This window comes from Pogona vitticeps, chromosome 1 (assembly GCF_051106095.1).
Source record: "Pogona vitticeps strain Pit_001003342236 chromosome 1, PviZW2.1, whole genome shotgun sequence".
Lineage (NCBI taxonomy): Eukaryota > Metazoa > Chordata > Lepidosauria > Squamata > Agamidae > Pogona > Pogona vitticeps.
In genome coordinates this window covers 86,063,651-86,085,083 of record NC_135783.1, presented here as the reverse complement: position 1 = coordinate 86,085,083, position 21,433 = coordinate 86,063,651, and the positions used below count along the sequence as shown (strand labels likewise).

General features: G+C 37.3%; 1 protein-coding gene across 19 annotated transcripts in view; it reads right to left on the bottom strand.

Annotated features, from left to right (window-relative positions):
* Nucleotides 1-21,433, bottom strand: part of PTPRK (protein tyrosine phosphatase receptor type K) — a 412,999-nt gene that overhangs the window by 18,918 nt on the left and 372,648 nt on the right. For 8 of the 19 annotated variants that reach the window (XM_078383369.1, XM_072996885.2, XM_078383359.1 and 5 more), the window contains 7 exons: nt 18,057-18,217; nt 13,545-13,580; nt 7,014-7,198; nt 5,046-5,133; nt 3,122-3,198; nt 2,907-2,924; nt 101-137 (listed from right to left, as the gene is read on the bottom strand). In XM_078383369.1, coding sequence (XP_078239495.1) covers nt 101-137; nt 2,907-2,924; nt 3,122-3,198; nt 5,046-5,133; nt 7,014-7,198; nt 13,545-13,580; nt 18,057-18,217 — 602 coding nt within the window. The remainder of the gene's footprint in view (nt 1-100; nt 138-2,906; nt 2,925-3,121; nt 3,199-5,045; nt 5,134-7,013; nt 7,199-13,544; nt 13,581-18,056; nt 18,218-21,433) is intronic. The other 11 variants (XM_078383363.1, XM_078383367.1, XM_072996932.2 and 8 more) reach the window with 3 other exon arrangements.

Genomic DNA, 21,433 nt, shown 5'->3' with positions numbered 1-21,433 from the left:
GGGCTGGGACTTAAGCATGCAAAGTGTTACATACATGTGTCAAAATACAACATACGTTCTATCCCAAAATGGCAATACGAACCTTCTAGTGCACTCTTACCTTGGGTTGCAATGTAGTGACTTGGTCTCTGGTATCCCTGAAACAGGAAAATGAATTTATATTTTACAATGGATGTTTAGTTTAAAATGTAGACTCAAGTAGGGAAAATGAAGGCATACCCAAGATGCTTGTAGGCATTCTTTAGGCAGAAAAACACAACAATCTAGTAATTGGTGTAGATGCTAATCCAGTCAACTAAATTCAGTGTCAACCTCAACCATTTACAAAAAATCTTGGCACTGGAATTGGAATGAAGTCGAACTGATTTAAATAGATTTTTTGTTCTGACTGTTTACAATGATTTCATATATTTAATAAAACATGTACTGTATTGGTTACCACTACAGTATTCCTAAATGTCTTAATTTTGTATTTTAAACTGGTTGATTTTAAATCGTTTTAAATGTCTTATGTCTTTAAATTGTTTATACATCTCTAAGACCCTGTGATATACAGGATGGGCTGTAAATGCTTTAAATGTTTTTGAAGGAATATTTGTATCAAATTTGTGTTAGATCATTGCTAGTTTCACTAAATGATAAGCTTTGCCTTCACTTTTTTAAAGAACGGAAACAATTCTGCTTGTTGCTTATATAATAAGTGGGAGACAATCATATTTCATTTGCAGAAATTAAATTTCACCATGAATGCACAAAAATTATTAGAGCCACATCTAATAAGCAGAGCAGCTGAATGTTAGAGCTGGACAATGTGTATGTGTGCACAGATGCAAAATCTACATGCAATACTGCACTTAGTGCAAATACATAAAGCAAGATCTTAGAATTAAAACAAATGGTGTGTATATATACTACTTTACATTAAGATACGTATATATATATACACACACACACATACATTAGTACTTCTGCTCAACTTTCTCCACAATACCATTATCAAATACAGGGAAAGATCACATTTCTCCAAGCGATTTTGAACACTATTAATAACTATTAATTTATTGGAGTACTAACTACAACAAGTTAAATTGATCCTGTGCAAATTATTTCATCAAAGTACCAAATGATTGCCTATAGTAAAATATAGGATTGAGGAGGCATGTTTAATAGTGCTGGCTTGCCAGAAAAAAATGGAAATACCAACCTCTTAAGAAGGATGCAAGCTCTTGTAAAAGACATCTTTATTGATGCCTGCTCTCAACATTTATATTGATTATCCTCATTATTTTTTAAAAAAAACCTTTGGAAGAAGCATATACTAATAATATCTTAGAACTGCAGAGTTGGAAGGTACTCTATAGACTATGGAGTCCAACCCCTGTCAAGGAGGCACAGTGGGGAATCGAATTTCCAGCCTCTGGCTTCGTATGCTAGATATCTAAACTACTGAGCTATCTGACAATTTCAGTACCTTGTACTCAGTTGGTTGCACTGGGAAATTATTACTATAGAAAATTATTACCAGAAAAAGACGTAGGCAGAAATAATGATTCAACACTTATTTGTTGATGAGAAATGTCAATATAGAGCTGGGCTTTACCGATAAATGTGCTGATTTATTGTTGCCTAGACAGCAAATCAGTGGCTTAAAACATTCAACTTACTCATGTTCAAGGACCTTTGTATGAAAATTCTCTTGTTAAATTCATAGATGGATTTATCTAAATCCTGAGGACACCAAACTTCTATAAATAAATTATACAACCATGTACAAAAGTACTGATGATTTTAAAAATGTGCACTGATGCATTTTAAAACTGTGTATGAAGTAGTCCTGTTGGCTAAAATTTGGATTTCACAGTGGAACAACAGGAATCTTTACTTATTGCGTATGTACAATATAGGGTGCAGGTGTACCAAGCTCTCTGTTTCTCTGCCTTAAACGAGCCAGAGCATCTGCTGCTGCAGGTTCAGATGACAAGATAAACAAACTGTGGACTGAAGCTTCATGGCTGGTTTAGCCATCCCTGCTGTAAGTGGGAGACTGGACAACCTGCGCCTCTGCACTCCTCACAACTCATAAACCTGTGTTCCAGGCTTACCATCGTGTCTGATTACAGCCACTGACTGAAGTATGTTAGACATGCCACCATAATAGGCCTTATGTTCATTTGTGCTATTTTATGCTTGCCTATTCTCTACATGTCACTGGCTTCAAGTGAAATCTTCCAGTTTGGTTTTCATTAGTTATTACTTTGTCTAATATGCCTCCAAAAATCTTCTATGTGTACACATGGAGAATCTGTGGTTGAAGCTGGAAAACGTACATTATTTAAATATCTATTTTGTTCGTAAATATATGGGTGTGTGCATATACTATAGGCTATTTAACTGAGCTCAACTTGAATTGGAAATATGCAGGCAAGCATTTAGCATGTTAAACACCATTATTAAAATGACTCCTTTTAAGAAAATGAGACAATTCCATCCCTCCGACCAAGTACCCCTTCCATATGATAAGCAGCTCTCTTCTAGAGCGACATTACACATCATACTATCCAGCTTCTCACATGGAAATGGAATGCAAAAGAAAAGCTACTAACAAAAGCAAATAAAAGTAATACTCAAGCAAAATGTGATTTTAATTAAATGGATAAGTTTAGCTGTTTTAGCTAATGGTTTCCATGACTGAACTAAAGTACTAAGCTAACCTTTAAAATACAGGTACAAACATAAAATATTAGCACAAAGGAACATTTAAAAGACCAGATATATAAATGAGGTTAATTAAATGAGGCATGCATATATATCTAGCAATAAAAATTAGGAGAATAATGCAACTGAGAATGTTTGCTATATTAAATAGTCATAACAGGATGCTGTTATTCACATATAGTGGTACTTACATCCCTGTACAGCCAAATCTACAGCCCAAATCAAAGTCAGATGTGAAAGAAAGCACAACAATGTCAGTGAGTACTAGGACGGAGAACAAGGAAAAGTGTACATTTTGTTTGTAGTTAAATAAAAAAAGCTGTCATTCAGTTCATAGGAAATGCATGCAAAAAAGTGTCACAGAGAGAAGCTGGAAGAAAAGATGTGAATTATGCAATCTACTTACATCAATGTAATTAGCATTAATGTAATCTGAAGAAGGATCATCCTCAACAGGTTGTAATATCACTCTGGAGTGGTCATCTGTAAACATTGATATGCTGTATTACAACATAAGGAAATAGCTTAGCAATCATCTGTATCCCTCCCCACACATTTCAATGGATACCTTTAATCTGTTAAATGATAGCTGTTTCACATTAACAGAATCACAGGATTTCTCTGCTAGTTTAGGCGTTCTACTTCCATAGTCATGATCACACAAGCACATATGCACAAACATCTTCACAACAGATTACTCCAAGTAGGAACCTGCATATTTCATTAACTGGTGTTAATAGCATGATTCTGTCATCAGTTTAATTACGATCGTGTTCTACCTGCCTCACCCTAGTAAAGTTTCTTCTCTAGAACTGTCACCTGAAGATTATGTTTAGAGAGATTGATCTTTGCCTCTGCTACATTTAGGTGGAATTCCACTGGCAGGGGACTCTATGTCAGATAGCGTGGAGAAGACAGTACACAAATAGTTTAGATATCAGATGTTATAAAAACATCTCCTTTTCCATGTCAGTCCAGAATGACTGATCCAGAAATAATTCCACCAGTGGACCAAAAGCAGTTTCAGAAATTCAGTAATTTTTCTTGGGACAAAATCCAACTGGAACACTTCTGGCAGTAAAGGGAGAGAAATAGATAGATAGATAGATAGATAGATAGATAGATAGACAGACAGACAGACAGACAGACAGACAGACAGACAGACAGACAGACAGACAGAGAGGGAGAGGGAAAGGGAGAGGGAGAGGGAAAGGGAGAGGGAGAGACATAATAATTCAGCCTTTAATAATCAAGCATTTGGCCCTTGGTATCACAAAAATTCTTAGCTCTTCAGAAATTGTGATATGTACATTTGAAAGTATACCCTTTCATGAATATGTGGGCAGCTAAGTCTAAGCCTTTATCAGCTGTTCTCCCAGTGGCATCTTGATAGCTGATGCTATTCTTGTGGTGAAATGGCAATCAAAATGTGTTTGTGCTTTGGTCTTAAGTATCAAAAGCTTTACTCCAGAGAACCTGTCAGGTTTCTTCGATCCTAATCACTACAGTGGAGTGCATCAGAAGTAAACAACTGAAAATCAGATACGGTGTAGCAATGTAAAAGAAATGCAGGAAAATGCTAATATAAATACGTAAACCAGAAAAAGGGGAAAGAAGGTTTTCAGATAAACACTTTAACATTCAGGTATCATAAATTGGTATGTCGTCTATTTCCCTAGAACAAAGGGCTATGTTTGTGTACCCAAACAATCATAAAACAATTTTAAATCCTTGTGTGTTTGTATTCATGTAACCAGGTTCAGATATTATGCAAATCCTTCATATAACAAGAAAAGGTAATAGGCTGCATTCCTAAGCAGACTGCCTTTGCCCGGTATAATTTAGAAAGCATGATTCCTGACTTATCAAAATGTCTGACTGCAGCGGCAGTCAAAAGTTGTGCCCACATTTAAGTGGGCGTTCTCCCATGGATGGCTGTTGTGTATTTTAATGTAACATTCCCCTAATATTTTTGTATATCTGTGCAACAAAAGCTGGAAATTCTATATTGCACTGAAGTGACTGACTGGATGGATAGAGTTGGATATGAAAGTATTAATATTTGAAAAGTTTAAACATAATCTGCAGTACATGTGCAGGTCTCGCCATTCAGGAGACTGACTAAGACTGAGAAGCCCTGTTCAAATCTCCAATAAGCTCCGATGTTCACTGGGTCATCCGGGCCAGTCATTGCTTCTCAGACTAACTTATTTCACAGGGTGAAATGGATAGTCAAAATGGTATGTTGCTCCAGACCAGTCAAGGAAGAGTAGTATAGAAATGTGATAAATGTATTTAATTGCATTGCTAAATATAAGGTCATAACTTACATGCTATTATGTTTCCATATCTATTCTTTGTTCTGTTTTGATCCTTTTTTGCCACATCCCAAGAAGCAGATTGCCCTTCAAAGAAACTCTTTTGTTAAGGAAGAAGAAAAAGAATTAACATTTTATTCACTGTAACACACATTGTATTTTAGCATTGAAAATATTAACTTTCCCTCTGCCTGCCCCCTCCCACAACAAGGACAAATACATTAACTTAGAAATTAAAATCTTGTTCCCCTGGTAAAGGGGCTGGAAAAAAATTTCTGTTGGGAGCAGCAACAAGGCTTGTAGCTTTTGGGAAGATGTTGGGTTGATCCAGAAATACAGGGAAGCCTGCTGGGGTGACAGATTCTTGTCCTCATCCCCGATATAAATAACACACTCAAAAATAATTCTCATTTTCTTATTATTTGTGTTTTCAATGCAGCAAAAGCAAAATTAGTATTTCTTATTAAAACAACACAAGATAGTAATGGAACAAAGCCGTTGTTAATTCAATTGCCTTCCCCCTGGACAAGATTTTTCGTGTTTGTTTTTACAGCGTGGAAATATTTTCAAGTAGCATTTTAGAAACAAAACCAAAAAAACCCCCAAACACCACTTGTGTTCACTGGAAATAGATATTTCCTAATCTCCCTTCCCAGCAGTGGATATTATCAGAACATATACTCTATAAATTGTAATCCTGGTGTTATCTCTTTCTAGGAGACAAATGGAACAAAAAAGATGTCACTACGCAGTCGGATCTACTAAGTTCTGTGTGGATGAAGGAGTGAAATAACATATGGTAGACGGGAAACTGAAATAAGGGACTAAAAGGATTGTTTGTGATTTTTGTGTTTTGAAATAGCCATAAAACTAGATTGAGATTCTACTTTCAGATTCAGAGTTAAGGGAGCCTGGGTTTAACCCCATGCAGATGCTCTTAGAGAGGTATAACTAATCTAGCATAGCTTTTTGTCCACTTGTCTGGCCTTTGCAGAAAGCTCCTATACACCTAGAAGATCCACACCGACCCCTGCACACATTCGTATGATGCTAACCCAAATATTTTTTATTTTAAAAGTATTTTCTAACTAAAAAGTCCCCCTGTGGCCTCTAGTGGCACAAATAATAGTTTATTTTAATTCTGGGAGTGTGTGGGATCCCTCCCTCCCCCTTTTAAGGATTGTGGGTCCTTAAAATATGGCAGAATTGCCCCAGTAGAGCATAAGGCAATTAATTTCTACCAAGAAGTTTACTTGTGGGGCATTTACTTTTGGGATGTGGGGGCCACAGAGGAGCTTTGGAATTGCACTGAAGCCCAAGGGGCACCCTGTGCCCTGCAACCCCTATTTCAAGTATGGGCCTTGGTATTCAGGTTCTGATGCATATAAGGTCCCACTGGATCAGACCAAATGCTTGTGCAGAAGACTATCCTATCTCTACCCTCAAGCTCAAGCAGGAACAAGCAGGACAACAACAACAACTGGGGGTTGAGTGGAAAAATAGGTGCAAAATTCCTGAGACCTGCCTTCTGCACTCATCAACAGGACTTCCTTTAAGGTTATCTCTGAATAGATTTTACTTTCAAAGAAACCTATTTGAGGTTAAGGAAAATTTGTTCCAGAAAGGGACAACTGGTAGGAACTGTCCATGTTCCTGGCAGTGGCTCCTGATTAGCCAACCGCACTTGGCAGGTGGCCTAAGTAAGGTATGAGGATATCAACAGCCAATAGCCCACCCCTTAGTTCTTTATGATCTAATGTCCAAAGCACCAAAAATTATCAGTGCTCTTTCAGATTCTTCCACTGACTCAAGCTTTCCTGACAAGTGGTCTTTTAAAAATTTAATCCCATTAAACATGCATTTTAATCTTCCTTTAATTCAGAACTCTCTTTGTAAACAAGGAGCTGAACTCTCAAAGGGTCTCTCCTTCCTAAGGTGATGCCTCTTCTTCTTCTTTGTTATCACTTCTGATAGTTTTACCTCGTATTCTTCTTTAAAACCATAGCTGTCTGATGTTTTCATGAGGTTAATATGCTGCAACAAATCAGCGACTCGGATAGCAGGATGCAGTTGGCCGGTCTGGTATGGGGATTCTGTTCCTTCACAGAGATACCGAGGCACATCTAAGAGGCGACTCGACTCTGCTGTTGCGCTGTGGTTTTCATCTGCGGTTAGAAGACCCCAGAGTATAAAGCCATGTTCAGTAATAATGAAACATAAATATATCTGAGATGCCATGGTGTTTTAAATTAGCTTATAGCTGCTCTCTTGCCAGGTTCTTTTGGATACTCTTGGTTTCAGTTCAACAAAGAAGCCATAAGCAGCAAGCAAACTCTCGCTGTATTTATGAAAATGTTGAGTTAAATAATGCATAGCAAATTAATTTGAATTCATGGTTGAATGGCAAACTGCCAGATTCTCAGTTGGCAGTTTCATTTTACCAGCTCTAGTTTAGCAGACTATCAGATGGAGCTGCGACTTCTGTTCATAGCTTGATGGGCCTCAAGGGTGCTAACAACATCACTTCAACGAATGTGTGCCCTCAGCACTTACTGATTATGTAATAATCCTTTTTTAAAGGGTGTTTGGTGTTCATTGGCTGCTTCAGTACCCTCAGAGCATGCTATAGGCCCCCAAAGTTCTTTCCGTATGATGAATACAGTACTACATTCTGTACAACAGAATACAAGTATGGCTGCACTCCTAAATTATGATCAGTTGTTTAGACTGAATTAAAAAAACACACAACAAATTTCAAACAAAGGAGCTCCTTTTACATCAACTGAAGCATGACCTTGCTGAGATAGAGGCATGTTTAAATACACTGTTTTAATAGCTTCATAGTGATTGCTAGAACCCTATCCACTGCTAGCCACAGTTGCCTCAACCAATATAAGGAAATATATGAAGAAATCCAGATGCTATTATAATGTGTGGCAAAGCTTTAAAAGATAATTATAATAAATTGATCAGCCTGGGCAACATGTTTACATGTTAACATCTATTTTATTTGCTTTACAAAATTTTGCAAACAATGTCAGTCACTTGCTTTTGATGCTCTCAGTACATGAAAGCTTATGCCAAATGCAACTTAAGAGTCCTAATGGTGCCACAGCACTCTTCGTTGTCAATTATAGAGTGTAAACCCAGCAGTATTTAACAAGAAGCAACCTTACGCAGAGAGGTCGAATCTCAATGCTAAGTGGTAGAACAGAAGGGATACACCTTCAGGATTAAAGTAGTGGATCATTTTTTATATCACTGCCTATAATGAAAGGATGGAAAATGGGTGTCCTTCCTGTTGCCATGCGATCACATCAGTCCAAGTCAGGCTCGCCAATGGTGTGGTTTAAAGAGGCTGGCAATGGTTTCTAGCTATGAAGCCAGAGATTGGGAGTTCAGTTTCCCATGGTGCCTCCTGTAGGTGGAGCCAGCCTGCATGGCCTTGGGCAAGCTGCACAGTCCCAGGGCACCCCCAAAAGAAGGGAATGGTAAACGACTTCTGAATATTTTCTACCTGGAAAACTCTGAAAAAGGGTCGCCATAAGTCAGAATTGACTTGACTGCACATGATTATTATTATTAAAGAAAGGGACACATGTTTTGTACCTGTTGTAAAATTTGATCAAGACTGAAATCTACTGTAATGAGGACACTGCAAGCATCAAAGCTAAAGCAGGCTTATTAATTTTAGACCCAGGCTATTGCAAAAAAGGTTAGGAGCAAACAATCTAAGTTCTTAAAATCACCTGAGTCCCCAATTTCAATATGTGTGCTTCATTATACCAACTATATGTAAATAATAAGGCAAGGTCACCAGAAAGACAATATTTGACCTGTTAAACTGTATAGGTAATGCAACAAAGATCATTTCAGTGCCAGGGTTACAAAATGGCTCCTCAAATACTTACCAGTTATAGGGACTGTAGCCCATTGAAGCATTTTTTTTAAAAAAGGAAATAAAACACAGAGACATATTTGAGGGCTACCAGAAAAAAAGGTGAAGCAATACTTAAAATATACAGAAACTTCATAATTGTATCAACTAAAGTAGCTTCTGTTTTAGACACAGAAATCTGAATAAGCCCATTTTTAAAATCACCACATGCTCATACATACTCTTCAAATTATACTACATAAGCCAATTGTTTTTGTATAGAAAATATCAGTGACACACTGTTAAGAGTTCACATACATGAAATGAAATGAAAACCAAATTCTGAAAGAGTGAAGAATAAGCAACATTCTCTAATATCTAACACAAGCACAGTGCCCCATGAATTCTAGCTTAGGTTTTTTGAGTTACATAAATAATATTACATTGGCAATGGAGAACAAACAAAAAACACACTGTGATGTGAATGCATGCAGTAACTGTCAGCACTCCCCCCTTTCAGTTTTGCCCTGGAGTTGCTCTTCACAGCTGCCCGTCTCACTGAAGTTCTAACAGATTAACCTCTGCATGTCAAAAGATGTGTTTCACCTAACTGAGTTGGAGGTTTTGATGGCTCTAATGTCACATCAAATATACTTGTTTACTGATTATATGGCAGTTAGAGCCTCTTGATGAAAAAAGGATTTAAAAAAGCAGCACCCAATTGGTGAGTTGAATCTTGTTGACTATTCAGTGAAGTGAACTGTAATTTAAGATGGCAATTAAGCTGTTACTAATTATGGGCATGAGCCACCTAAATGGACAGTAGGCTCACACCCATATACTTGATCCAACCTAAAGCCCTGGGTGGGCCTCAAGGGCACTACAGTGCAGTGGCTGTAGCGCTGGACCAGGATTAGGGAGACCTGTGGTCGCATCATCACTCACCCCTGAAGACCACTGGGTAACCCTGGGCCAATCTCTGTCCCCCAGCCTAGCCTATCTCACAGAGGTGTTGGATGTGCCATGTACCACATGTTTTAAACTGAAAGTACTTTTAAAGTAAGTTTGGTTGTCAGTATAGTATGAAGTTTGGTGAGGAAGATATTAAAAGTTCCAGTAGATGAGCTCAATTCTTTACTTGCACCTGAAACAGCTCTGCAGATTCTGGTTAAAAAAAAATCTCTTAACTTGAACTATTCTCAGAAAGCTATCACAATGATGAAAGCAACATGAATCCCACCCACAGTGCTTTATAAACTGATATCTATATTTTTTCCCCTTCCAACTATTGTGCAATCATAAGCTGGAGATGGATGTCATCAGTATGCTCAGATGAGCCTGATGAATATATATCAAGACCATTTCAACTTAAATCCCTTTCAATATGGTTTCTGGTCAGTGTTTGGCACATCTTGAGCTACATTTGGAAAAGGACTAATCTTCCTTTCAGTCACCTTTGATGCCATCAACCATGGTACCTGTATGGGCTGGCTCTCTGGGATAGCAGAGATCAAGTGTTACCATAGCAACAACTAGAGTTACCATAGCAACATGCAGAGGGATCTATCTTCTCTCATGCTCCTCAGCATCTACATGAAGCCGTGAGATGAGGTTGTCTGAAGACTTGATCTGAAATGCTATCAGAATTCTGATGACATCCAGCTCTACTTCTTTACATCTGAACCAAGGGAGACAATACAAATTCTGGGAGATGCTAGAGGGCTCTAATGGCTAAGCTGAGTTTGTTAGCCCTCACCTGGCCTAAAATGGAAGCATTGCTCTTTGCTGTTTTGGTGGATATGTATGTTTGCTACTTTGCCCACTTAAATGGGGTTTCTCATAAACATTAAAAGACTGAAAGACTAGAAGTGCTATTAAGTTTTTGCCTGACAGTGCATGATAAAATAGCATCTGTGTTACAAAGTCCTTCCCTCACCATAGCAATCAATGGTATTTCCTAGACACAGGCACATGGCAGTTATCTATGTTCTTCACTTATACAGGTTAACCTACCTTGGTCATTGCAATGGGATACACCTGATAACATTTTTGGAAACTTCAGCTGTTTTGGTACACAGCAACTGAATTCCTAAGTTCAATTGACTAATTTGAACACATTTCTCTATGTTAATAATGCTCTTTCCCTTTTCATAGAATAGTGAAGTTGGAAGGGGCCTACAAGGCGATCATGCCCAACCCCCTGCTCAATGCAGAAATTTTTATTCCTGTATTACTACTTCTTTATAGGCATGGTAATAATTAGTGTCTCTCACCATAAGGCCCTACACAGCTATGGGACCGGAAGGATCCTCTAGTCCTGCTTTTATTTTAAATACTTCCTCCCCATCATATGATAGAAAAATTCTAAGACTTACACTATTACACTATTAAAATAAACATCTAACAATAAGGGAATGCCAGCCCTATAGAAAATTCATAAGTTAGTGAAAACTGGTAGGGTCATATGACACTATTTAAAAAACAGTGAAAAAAAGTAGTGAAAGCTACTTAAAACAAGGCTGTTTTAGTGTAGCACCTAAAAAACTCCAAATTTCATGGCAGGCAAAATGTTAATGGGAGTGCTGTCCAGCAACATGGTGCTACCTGCTCATGGTAGTGACCATGGTTCCTGCTAAGCTGGGTGTGCACGTGTGCATGACACCACTTCTCTCCGCACAGCTGACTTCCTCCTCCACACAGCAATCATGTTAGGTTGCAATGGAACCCAGTGCATGGGAGGTGCAGCCACGTGTGCACACAGGGGCACAGTTGTGTGAGAGAGATGGAGCCCCTTCCAGCAGGGATGAAAAATAGAGAGTATGTTGGCAGTGACCCATTACACTTAAGAAGCTGAGTGCACCTAGAACCAGCCTCCTATTATGATCTCAGGAACCTGGCAGACTCACGAGAGAATACTTTTTCTCATACCTGGCCACAGGCTGTTCATAGTTCTCAAGGTTAAAGCAACACTCAATTTCTTTTTGAGAATAATTTGGTAGGTAGCTACCAAAGAATGAGATAATCTGGATTCTGGATATTAAAGTTAATTGCTTTGTTAAATTTCTAAACAATCTTTAATGAAATCCTCACATGAAGCTAACTTCAGTAATATAAACAGTGTAGATAACTGTGCCTTTGTTATATTTTTCCACAAAAAATGGCAGCTTATTAAAGAGGCTGTTTTGTACTTATGATACCTATACTTCCATATGGAAATTTGGAATCACTAGCATCTCAAACTACAGACTGGAGTGATTCCTTTAGAGATAATATTACAATGTAAACTAAATTCCCATATTTGAAATAATTTTATCATCAGCAAAATATTGGCCAAAATCCTGTTGCTTAGCATAATAAATTGTACTAGAGTAGGCCCATCAAACCAATGGATATTTAGTGAGACAACATATCTGTAAGTCTCATTGATTCAAATGGGGCTGCTCTAACAGTGACTTAAGTGACTTAATATACTTAATATACTAAAGGAATACACAGAGCAGCCCCATTTGAGTCAATGGAAATTATGAAGGAACAGATTCACCAAGTCCATATAGATTCAATAGGCATACTTTAGTGTAATTTACTACACTAAGCAACATGATTTTGGCCATTATCTTCCCACTTGTTGGTTTTTGAGACTTTGCTCTTCATGATCTCTTCTGTGACTGCAATGTCTCAATACAAGCTTACGGAGCCAATTGGTCCAAGTTCGATGCTTCCCCTCTCACCCCACTGCCATAGACAGGCCAGCATCCTGCTTGGCAGGAAAACAGCACGCTGTCTGACAAATCAATTATCTCAAGGTTGACTCAGCCTTCCATCCTTCCGAGGTCGGTAAAATGAGTACCCAGCTTGCTGGGGGGGCAATGTGTAGCCTTTATAATTAAAATTGTAAACCGCCCGGAGAGTGCTTGTAGCGCTATGGGGCGGTATATAAGTCCAATAAATAAATAAATAAATAAATAAATGGCTGTGAAACTGGTTGCATGATGGACACCTCAGCAAAAGGGGAACCACTTATGCAATTGTGATTATGCATACTTTTTCCTAACAGGATTCTGGCCACAGGGTTCTGCACAGGTTCAGTGATAACCATAACTCTTTGGTTATGTGACATAATCATTCTTAACTTTATTTATTTATTTATTTATTTATTTATTGATTGATTGATTGATTGATTGATTGATTGATTGATTGATTGATTGATTGATTGATTGATTGATTGATTGATTGATTTGATTTGATTTGATTTGTATCCCGCCCATCTGGTCTATACGATATAGCAAGGTCTACATGAAACCATAACAGAGATATACAAAATGTCAAAAAAATAGCTACCAAGGGAGCTGTGGAAAGCACCAAACTAGTTTTTGGGGGTTTCCAAAAACATTTTAGGCAAAGGGTGCTTTTTTTTTTTTACACAAAAACAGTTCACAGCACATAAATATTTGGTGTTGGCCCAGAAAAATGAGTACAGAGATGAACACATCTGAATATTCAAATAACAGGCCTATCGTTTCAAACTGAAGCAAGCTGTTTTGAGAAGCAATAAATATATTTGCTGACAGGCGATATAAACCATGCAAGGAGATGAAACTCATGAAGGAAGAGATGATGAAGGACTAGCTCCTCACCTAACACAGCAGTCGGCACAAGTGGATCATTGGGCACTGCAGGAAAACAAAGCTCATGAAATCATGCATCACCTTCAATTGATATATGTCTTATTTAAAGAAACAGACTTCTTAAACATCACTAGGCAATATCTGCAAGTGGAAGAGAGAATATGCATCCCACTATGTTGAAGACAATGCTTGCATTTTACACACAGTAAGTGATGCAGTAAAATGGCCTAATTGGGCTGAATCTGAGCATCTTCTAAGCATTTGCTCCTTGACAGCTACACAGTAACATCTCAGGTAGCCTGCCTGTGCAGTTGTCACAGGCTAACTGAACCATTCTGAAGTGATTGCTGCTCTCTGAAATGCAGCACTAGCCTAAATGCATCCTGTTTCTGTTTTTTTTAAAAAAAACAACACCACAGGGCATAGCTAAAATGTGTATTTGAAAGTACACACAGAAGGTAAAGTGAAGCTGTATTAAATGAAGACATTTTATCAACACATTCCCTGATAAAAGAGACTGAAACATTGTAAGAACTTAAATCAATAGGTAAGCACCTCACTCTTTAGCAGTTATCAGGTATTCTTACTAAATTGTATCTTAGATTGAGGCTCAGTTTGCACAATTTCTATTTACAGATGCTGGCTGAGATTTCCCAAGCCCAACTTGGAAAACAAGTCTTCACGGTCTTGTAAGAAGAAATTAGTTGTTAAAAGTCTCTAAATTATTTTCCAAGTTGGACAAGCCTTCTCTGACAAAGACCTAGGGGCAATATAATGGAGTTAAGGCTACTCTATTACATTGTATAGGCCAATTTTAAGAGGCACAGGATCCGTACTGAAGGAAAATGCAACACTTCCCTTGGGAGAACCTGCCGAGTCAAGTAGCTTTCTCCCCTTGTCTTTAAAATTGGCCTCTGGAGATCTTTTTTTTCTCTCTCCACAAGAACTTATTTAGCCATTAGCTCACTCACCAGGTGGGAAAATGATATTACAGGAGATAAATCTCAGAAGGCCGCCATACCTAACTATCCTTCAATAGCATTATGGTAGCTTTCTTCATCCCTCCACTTTGACCCTGTTGGATCTTGGATCTTTCCTCCCACTCACATCTAGTAACCAGATTTTAAGAGAGATTTCCCAAATGGGGGTGCATGTACTTTTTCTGTGCTCTCAAATTAATTTAGAAAACAATTTTGCACCGTGTTGTGTTTGTTGCTCTTGTTAATGAATTCAGGTAATGTTTCAATTAATCTACAGGGAGCTTTTGGGAGCTTCTAGTGCCTTTCAATGCTGTCATTGCAGACATTAATCCCCCCACAAAAATATGGCCACATCCCAGATGAAAAGTTTTACAGCATATTCTACAACAGTGAGTCTGAGTCACAGAAGGAATTGCTGCTGTCTAATTAATTTATCTGTTTCCCACAGGGGAAAAAAGTACCAGTACGCCATGCCTATGTTTTTCTTCAGAACACAACTGCAATGGCTGCTGTCTTAAATAATATGAAATATCATACCTGAAAAATGATGAAAATAACCAGGCTAGGCAAAAAAGGGGGCAAAAGTTCATGGCCTTGCCATTCCATCCCTTTGCCTTGAGGTGTAATCTGAGGGAAACAAGAGTCTGTGGCCACCTCTAACCAAAAATATTCACTACTAAGAAAAGAATCAGCTAAGAAAAACTCTGTCATTTACTTCGGAGAGCCCTCATCCTGGAAGATCCATTTATTATGTTGTACTTGGAGAGCTATACTCAATGGTTTAGAGCCTGACATACATTAACTGAAAGAAATACACAGAAGGAAACTTTCCCATCTCTTTCTTCCTGTCCCCTGCAGTCATGTGTATCCCCTCAGCCCCTACCCCACCCCTAAAGCCTCTCTAGACTCACAGTTTATGTATTCCTGATAAAGGAGGGGAGGGAGGCAATTCAAAATTAGGGTTGAATCCTAAGTGAATTTAAGGAATTGTACAGGAATAATGTTTCCCATCTTCCCCCTGCCTCATCACACCTTCCTGAGAGACAGGAGGCAGGTAGCTTCAAATGGGAAGAGGGAGCAGGATGTTCCTTCATGAAGATAAAGGTACAGTATTTGCTTTTAGGTGTTGAACTCCACTGGTCAAGAAAAACCGGGAACTAATGTAACCACTACAGTGTACTGATCTCAGGATCAGCACAGCTTGTTTTTAGTCAGCATCATAACTGGATTCAAACATGCTATCCGGGACAGGTACAATGAAAGATAAAAAATTGGGTGGAATAAGATTTTGTATCATTCAGATTAGTAAAATTATTTTTAGGCTATAAGCATTTACCGAACACTGTCATAGTTGGTAGGTTTTTGAAACTCATGTGAATTTTGATTCTTCTTTCTCTTTTTAACAATCTATATGCACTTTCAATTTGCCAGTTATCGGAAGGCATCATTTATTTGTTTTTAATTGCAAAAAGAACAACATTCACAATTGTATTGATAACGCCTTTCTAAGAGCAGCCAAACTGCTTAGAAGTGTAAATGTTTTTGAGTTTTCCAGAAGTCTTCACTGGGCTTTATGGTACCAAAAAAAGCAGGAGAAATCACAGTCACAAACCTAATCTTCATTTAGGGCATTCCTGTTTCTTCATTCATTTTGACCTCACTTGAGGAGAAAATGAAAGCCTGAATACTTTTGTGGCATCTGTTGGTCCTGATTGGCCAACAGTGGATTTTAATCCCCTTTGTGGTAAGCATAGTTCTAAAAAGAATTAGTAGATGGATCCATTTGTTAAATATTTATTATTGAAGAAAAATATAATATATTGTATATCAATATAGCAATAAAGAGAAAACATAATATGACCCTACATTTCATAACAAAAGAATTGCAAGTATGGTTGTAACCTGCTGCTTATTTTTTTCACCCAGCTTTTTTGAAAAGCCATATTCAGAAGGGATTTTCTATCTATACATTATACTTTTTACAGTTTTTTTATTTTTTTATTTTAAGTTTTTAAAGTTTCCAAAACAAATACAAGAATGCAAAATACTTACTAATACAATCGAAAACACAGTGCACCCCCATACCCATAGGACCCTTTGGGGCAATACTTTTATTACAAACTTCCTTTCCAAAATTGTATTGACTGTTGCTTAGAGGCTTTCCCCTTTCCTTTCACTAATACAAATTCAATAAATCTACCCCAAATAGCATAAAATATATTTAAACTTATTTCCTCTTCATCTTAAGTTCAGTAGTCAATTTATCATTTAATGCAATGTCCCAGACTTCACTATACCAATCTTCTAATTTAATATCATTTTATCTTTCCAGAATCTAGCTATTTATATTCTAGCACTTGTCACAAAATTAGTAATCAATTCCTTTGAGCAATAATCAAGTTCTATCTTATTAAAAAAAATGACAACAAAGCAATTTTAGAATTAAGTTCAATATATTTTCCAAATATTTCACACATTTCCTTAAAAATCAGTTTCCAAAATTTCTGAATCAATTTACACTCCCACCACATATGATAATACGTGCCAATTTCTTCATCACATTTCCAACAGGCCTTAGAATAGTGTTCAATTTCACCAGAGTCATGTTTCATCTTAAACTAATTTAAATTTTTTCCTTTATTCTTACCAACATTAATCTTAAAACTCTCATCTTCCAAATTTCCTCTGTTTTAATTTCTGTCTTTAAATCATGTTCTCAAATTGATTTCAAACCTTCTATTTCAGTCTCTTTTTCCTCTTGTTCCAAAATTAGATTATAAATTCTACTTACTACTCCCTTCCTCAAAGCATCTTTCTGCATGTCTTCATGTGATGATAGAAATTGTTCATACTTAGTACATTCTCTACATGTGCCATTAGTCTTCAACCATTCATTTGTCCAACTATCTAATTGGATATAATTATACCATGATAGTTTATTAGTTTGAAATTTAACTATAATCTGATCCTTCAATCTCATTTTAATCATCCAATCCTTCAATCTGGCAACTTTTTTATCCTTAAACAAATCAGCTAAACCCTTCAGGTTTCCTGGGAAATTTTCTATTTCAGTCACTAATTTTAGTGGTGAAAAAAGGGACAGTTTTCATAATTGGACTTTCCCCATGAATACCGGGGGAGGGATAGCAACTATGGAATAAACATTTCAGTAGTTATACAAAAGGAAAACTCAAGATATTTCACTTTTTTTTTTTGGTGATTTATAAATGCATGGACCTAATTTCTCTGCATTCTGAGTACCATAAGTAGGACAAATGTAATAGCATTAAGGACCTGTGAAAATTATGAAAACATAGAGTACATGATACCAAATATCACGTACATCGGCTATGTACAGAAATAAGATGCCATGTCAGTCGTAAAACGCCAGGAGCCTGGCTGATCTTAATTCCAGGTGGACCTAGCTTGCATAACCTACGGTCTTGTAGGAGGAGGGCTGTAGTTCTGCAACACATGCTGGACCCCAATGTCCCCAATAAAGGATTATCAGCATTTTCAGCATTGTTGCTGTTATACTTACATCTGGGGCTAAAGTTATGGGAATCCATAAAGGTGACCGAGAGAGGATCCTCTGCATGCAGGGTGCTCTGATCAGCATAACTCCTATCCATTGCATTTACCATATGGGTCATTTCTTGTCTAGTGTTTCCCATTGCGTCCTTGCGTTTCTTGGCAAGTTTGCTGCCCAGCCAAAAAGAAAACAGAAGCAAAAACAGAAATGAAAATCATCATAATTTTACTGTCTGGTAAGCGGAAACATGCAACGGTAGCTAAGCAACCACTAGTGAACAAAACTGTCACAACTGTGTCAGAATACCTTTTGATGCTGTGGTATCCACAGCCACTCAAAAGTGAAAATAACTTGTAGTTCCAATGGATGTTTCTCTGGTAATGTTTGGAGAAGAATTTGTAAAGGTTAACATGTGCAACGTTGGGCCTTTTTCCTGCCTAAGAACACTGAAGTCTGGCCCAGGACACACTTACTCAGAAGGAATGGGCAAAAATTCCTATTCAACTCATTCTCAAAAGATGCAGGCTTAGTAGCTGAAGTCTTGGTCTTACAAGTTGCAAATCTGACATTACAAGAATAACTCCATAATAATAATAATAATAATAATAATAATAATAATAATAATAATAATAATAATAATAATAATAATAATAATAATAATAATAATAATAAATTATTATTATTATTATTATTATTATTATTATTATTATTATTATTATTATTATTATTATTATTATTATTATTATTAATATCCTGCTCATCTGGTCAGATTGACCACTCTATGCTTTAATACTGCTTGGGTCAGCTGCAAGCACTGAAACCACTAGTCACTCTTTCAATCATAATCACACATTTATAAATTTCAGTCTTATAATTGTGCATTTCTTTTTCTTGTTACAGCACAAATAATGGCTGAAATCCTGTCAGGCATTGCAAATGGTGCAATGTCTGTAAGCAAACTGACATAATTTAAGAAATCTCCATGAACATTATTTGTTGTTCAGTCAGGCAACTTGGTGTGTAACAGATGCGTTCTACAGAGATTTTATAAATTATGGCAATTCACATATAAAGTTATGCCATTTGTATAAATGTGCAACAGCATTTCAGCCATTAAATAAATAAACAGAAGTATTTTTGTTTACAAATCCATTGTCCTTTCTCCCTACAGCACTTATTTAGGTATTGGTATGCTGATATGCACGAACTAGGAATAAAATGAGTTTTTAACAAAAAATTAACTAGCCATAATTATATGCTCCACACCATTGAGTCTGCATTTTGATTTACAGTCGAATAACTCATTTCCCAGTTCTTTTTAATGAAATTCCCACTTTGGCAATGCTACATAAATAGCAGTTATAACAGAAATATGAGTCTGTGTTGATGTTACTTCTCACAGATCATCCTTCAGTTTTCCTGCAGCATAAATGATAAAAATGAACAATATTACTACTTTTGTAAACAATCATGTGCTGTTCTCACTGTTAGAGAACCTCAGAGGCCTGGGATTGTCGAAGCAAGGGAGCATCCGAACCATTAGTGCATGTTTATAAGCATGAAATGCTATATGGAGGAGGTTAGACTGAAATGACGGGGGGGGGGGAATGAGTCATTTGAAATATGATGCTAGAGGAGAGTTTTGTGGATAACCACAACTGCCGAAAAGATGAACAAAAGGATCCTAGATCAAATCAAGTCTGAACTTTTTCTGGGTGCAAAGATGATAAAACTGAGGATTTTATAACTTGGGCACAGCACGAGAAGGCAAGGCTTGTTAGAAAAGGCAATAATGCCAGGAAAAGTTGAAGGTAGCAGGAAAAGAGTAAGTCCAAATATAAGATGGATTAGCTCCACAAAGGAAGTCACAGTCTTAAACTGAACAGGGCTGTTGGGGACAGGATATGTTAGAGGTCACACATTCATAGAGTTGCCATAAGCCTAAGGTGACTTCACAGCATGTAACAACAACAGCTCGGGCTCATAGTCTTTCTTTGCCAAACTAAAAATTAGCACAGCACGTTAGCTGTATTTCACATATAAGAAAGCAGTACAGAATACCACCTGTGTTAATTAAGCTGATGGAAATTGCAGCAACAGGCAGAATTCACAGTAGTTTTGCGTATTTATAACTGCTTTGAGACTAAATACCTTATTTCCAACTGTACAAATATGAATACATAATCATTATGCTAATTTATCATACAGCTAATTACTTATACAGGGAACTTACATGTTCTTAACAGAAGCTAGAAGTGTAATTTAGTGAACTGCAAAAAATAGTCTTTATGGGACACTGATGGATAAGTAATGGAAAACTTTGAGTGAAAAAAAAATCAGTATAGGCAAAATAAAGGGTTTGCATATATTCACTTTATAAATGTTCTATGGTAATGTTCTGCAACTTTGTGCCCTCCTGGTGTGGGGAGTATAGTTCTCATGCATGGCTAAACTGGCTGGGGTCAATGGAAGTTATAATCCCTACACCTGGGGACTGCCTAGCTGGGAAATGGTGTTCTTAGACACTGACATGTTACATCTTCCTGTTCCATATCTTTACAAGTCTTTGATACAAAGGCAGTTGAGCTTGTTGTTGATCAAAAGACATGCTGTAAAAGGAAAGCTGAGCCTTGATACCAAAACTGCATGAGGGATGTGCAGACTCAGTAGTGAAGGAGTGCCCTCCAGAAATGCTCAGAAACTCTCTTCTCCTGCTGGCTTCTTAAAGTTTAGAAAAAAACTAACACAGCTATAAAATAATATGGCATTGTTCGGATCCTGGGATTTGGTATCAATAATATCCTGAGGAAAATGTCTACTAAAACAGTGTGAAGATCACTTCCACATTAGATCCATCTAGAAATGTTAAAGTATTCTTCCCCTCATTCAGTTGGAAGCAGAAATACAGGTTCAGTGCAAGCACTGGTACCCCGTTCTCTTGCAGTGCTCTTCTCCTCAGCCAGATCCTTAGACATCATCTGCTTGGAAGTAGGTCCTATTTAGTTAGAAGCTTCCACTTTGCAGATTCAGCCTGTTATATTGCCTTCCTTCTCAAAATTGTTACCTTTAGCTACCCCTGATTTTGTGCTCACACAGAAAAGGGAAGGAACATCAAATTATTAGTTTCTTTTCTTTATTTTCTTTTTCCCTATCCTTATAGCAAAACAGCATGTTTTTCCCCTCTAAATATTAAAATGTAATGAAACAAATTATTAATTAAAACCCCACAAAACTGGTTGGAAAAAAGCCAGTTGCCCATATTGACCAGAATAATCCAAGCCTGCAAACAGAACACTAATAAAACTGTAGAGCTTGAAAGAACGCCAAGAGTCAATGAGTCCTGCCTCCTGCCAAAGCAGGAAATTCACAGAGGAAGCATCCTGGAT